This window comes from Cimex lectularius, unplaced genomic scaffold (genome assembly GCF_000648675.2).
Source record: "Cimex lectularius strain Harlan isolate CLEC.00 unplaced genomic scaffold, Clec_2.1 scaffold96, whole genome shotgun sequence".
NCBI lineage: Eukaryota > Metazoa > Arthropoda > Insecta > Hemiptera > Cimicidae > Cimex > Cimex lectularius.
The window spans coordinates 45903-49894 of record NW_019392676.1 but is presented as its reverse complement, the minus strand read 5'-3'; the positions used below and the strand labels follow the sequence as shown (position 1 = coordinate 49894).

The 3992-nt window shown below is 35.2% G+C and overlaps 1 protein-coding gene across 1 annotated transcript; it reads left to right on the top strand.

Moving 5' to 3' along the window:
* Positions 1-807: 807 nt before the first annotated feature.
* LOC106674349 lies at positions 808-3452 on the top strand. Its single transcript, XM_014406993.1, has 5 exons — positions 808-1107; positions 1177-1243; positions 2602-2699; positions 2775-2910; positions 2986-3452. The coding sequence occupies exons 1-5, from the start codon at positions 1027-1029 to the stop codon at positions 3381-3383; spliced, it is 780 nt and encodes a 259-aa protein (XP_014262479.1). The 5' UTR covers positions 808-1026; the 3' UTR covers positions 3384-3452.
* The last annotated feature ends 540 nt before the right edge of the window (positions 3453-3992 follow it).

The following is a 3992-nucleotide window of genomic DNA, read 5'->3' as shown; positions in this document are numbered from 1 at the left end:
CCAAAAATTCCTGTGTGCTTCCTGACCCCCAATGCAATGTTGGAATTCGGATGGATTCAGGGTCTGTTTTAATGTCGTGCATTGAATATCGTACTAATGGAGTCATAATTGAACAAGCCAATGTTGCTTTCTCAGATGTTAGTGACTGGTATATCACTACCTGAAGTTTAACCTGTCTAACTGAAGCAATGTGACAGTTTTGGCAACATTATTTACATACCAAAAAAGATACTTGATAACAACTTAACCACTTCATCCAATGAACCGTCATCTTCTGCTTTTTAGTTCTCTCAATTTTCTAATATGGTTTTTGCCCACCATCCTTGGAATCATGTTTTCGTTATTCAAATTTAGCAGAATACCTACATTAGTGAAAATCTATCTCTGGATCAGTCGAACAAGATGGATACAGTTCAATCATGTAATTGATATTAAATTTTATCAGGCAATATAAAGTAGATACTTGATTTTTACTTATTTTCCAAATTTCTAAGTACTGCTTTTTATTCGCATCGCCTGTGGTCTAACGTAGTCATTTAGATTGCATTTATGGTTGTAGGACCTTCATAAATTTTGTATTTATTTCTCTGGTTATATGCAAACTTTAAACAAACAAATATACATATTTAGAAATGCGACAGTATATCAAGATTATGTGCTTCACAAAGTATATAAAACAGAGATCAATTGTCACGGATTAAATGGCCAATTGCAAATGAAATGTCTGCACGAAAGCTTGAAGTCTTATTAAATAAAAAATATAACAGCCAATATAATGATTGTCTGATAATTGTAAATTCAGCTGATATCAAAATATTTATTATGTTTTACAGTTTTGAAATGAGAACGTGTTCATATAGCCGAGTCCGTGTGGAAGCGGTGCGAGCGAGATAGTGGGTGGAAACGGATGCCTTGAAAGCCGGAAAAACGTGGTTTTCCTCTTAATGTGATACGGGTTTTCCTCAGAGGAAGACCGCGTTTTGAAAGCGAAATGTTCGGCATCCGCGACACTGACGCGCCCGATCCATGATCGGACCGATCGTGAACAGTTTCCTGTGGAGGTGGTCCCTCAGAACCGGGTGCATGATAATCGCGATAGTCGGCATGGTAAGATTCTGAAAAAAAACTTAAATTAATACATCGTCTTTGCAAGTAAATTAAATAATGGCATTTTAGGTAGTAGCTGCACTTACACTACTCGCAAGCTTGGTTCGTTTAACTTTAGACGGGATACAAGATGATGGTATGATTAATCAATCGTTGGCATGTTTATTGCAATTTAGTTTTTATATCAGCTGACGGCATTGTGAAACGTTTAATGAAAAAGATCCCTTTTTTTAGGTTGTCCGTTAATATCATTTGAAAAATGGCAAAAAGGAGGGAAAATTCAAAAAGTTGGGGTTGAGATGAGAAGTTAGTGTCCGAGTGGATCGAGTCACGATAGCTCAAGTGGTACAGCACCGGCGTATCTAGCCGAAGATCGTGGGTTCGAATCCCGCTCGTGACACTGACTTTTTTATCTCAACTAAAAACCTTAATTAATTATAATAGATTAATTGGTCAAGCGGACCACGAAATTAGTGAAGTTAATATCAGATTAAAATTGTGATTTCTATAAACAAGTTCAAAGAACTAATGCTTTATAGAAAAAAGAGAAAGTTTGAAACATTGAATCTAGTAAGACACAATATCTTGCTTTCGACAAAAGAAATTTAAATTATACTTTTTTAATCATCCATGAAAGGACAATAAATTGTCTTAATAATTTCATCAATTCGTCATTTCGAGCAAATGCTTTGTTGAAGCGTAAACTTTTGGATGTACATTTGTCAATTTAGTCTAAGATAGTGTAATACGCATGTTTTTTATGTTTGTTTGAACATAAAACTGAACTATCTGTATGGATACGTTCTACAGAACAGGTCGACCAGAATGATCAGAGATATTGCAGACATAGTAGGTCAAGTGTTAAAACCTGTTAGCAATTTGAATCCATATACTATTTTAATTATAATAAAAATTATCAAAATCGTATTACCTCTATTTATTTTATTCAAGCTTAACTCAACATTCAATCGTACATCTCTTCATTGCATGGTTATGGTTAACAGCGTACCCAATATTTGTTTAAAACCCAAATTTGAGATTGCTTAATATCTCTATTTTTATTCAACTAAGCGAGCAGTTGACCTAGAGAACTCGATCATCATTATATACGTCTACCACAGTAATAATAATAAAAATTCCCATGTATTGTTCATCAAATGTAATTTGACTCTAAAACAGGGATATTACAAGATAACGTTAAACGCTTCCTGCCAGTTTCTGAAGTTGGATAAATAATAAATAATTTAAACTTATATATAAACCCTCACGATTCCACCAAATCCTACCTGCGACGAAGTTACAAAAAAAGTTAATTTAGAATCATGATTTCTCAATGTCTAAGACATTGATGCCTTGGCTGATTCTGTCGTGTAGGTTCGACATGGGTAACCGACCTTTTAAAAAATTTAAATGATTATAAAGTATTACACACACATTTCTAACTGTTGTATATACTATAAAGTGCTTGGAAAACTCAATTATTTTTATTTCTAGAATACATGAACATGGGCCTTGTATTTTTTATATTCTTTTCGGCCTATCTTGTAGTAGACTTCACTTTCCACATGCTTATATACTTCGCTGCGAAAAGGGTTAGTAGCGTTTTGATGTAAAATAAGTTGATATTTGATTGGTAGAGAATTTCTCTTACACAATTTATTTCACAGAATGACGAAAGAACCATGCAGGTGTGCTGTTTGTACATGGCTGTTAGGTTCATAATCGATATTGTATACGTAATCATCATCTTCGTGTACCAGGATTATAACATTGTCTTAATTGTTATATTTGCAACATTTTCTGGTAAGATGTTAGACAGAGAAGCTATTAGAATATAGACGACTGAGAAACAGCATTAAAAATCCACGATTGTTTCAGTTGTGCGTGCCTACTTTTTTATAGTTGTGTTTAGCTTCCTTGCCCAACTACTGGACGAAATAGAGGCTGCAAGTCAGGTCGCACCGGAGATCATCGAGGACGAGGTGGAATCGCCAGATCCCACCGTTAACAAGGGCAGACCGGTGGTCGGAATTACCTCAGATGGCACTTTTACAAAAGAGAGCTGGCCATCACATAACAAAGGCATACTTACTCCTTCCCGAGACCCACGAAAAATAGGACACAAAAAATCGGTGACCATTATACTGCCGAGTAACTACGTCGAAAAGCCGCCTAAAAGCAGAAGAAAGAAATCAACAAGGAAATTAAGAAGAAGTCCCAGCAGGAGAAGTTATTCGTTTTCTGGATGGTCAGACGATGACCAAAACAAGGCATAGTCATCTTATTCAATTTTCATGTCAAATAAAATTGAAATAAATCTATACAATAAAATAAATGGTGGACTAGACTGACTTCTCATTTATACGTACTTTCTTATACTATTTTATCTAATAATTAATAAAATGAAATAAATTATTAATAATAAAACCGTGATTTGATCAATGATACCACTGATCCACATAACGTATATTTCCATAAATATGTGATTAAAACGTATATTGAAGCAAGGTTGCCAGTAGTGCCGAAAATATCATTAGACGGCTGTATATGTTCACCAACAACAATAGTGTTTTCGAAGTATTTAATGAAGTAATTTGACCTACTATCTCATTCTGAAGTCCTTCCTCTCGGAATATTTTGTTTTTATTCGTCAGACCAATCAAAGGTGGTGTTCCACAAGGAACTATCCCAGGACCAGTCCTCTACACCATCTACACTAATGGCATACCTACACATTCAAACACACAACTCACAACCTACGCGGACGTCACGCTTATAACACTCCAATTCTATCCTAGCCACAGAACCTCTGAACCTAATTACGGACTGATGCATTAAATGACGGATCAAGTTGAACGAGCAAAAAAGCCAGTTACCTCACGCTC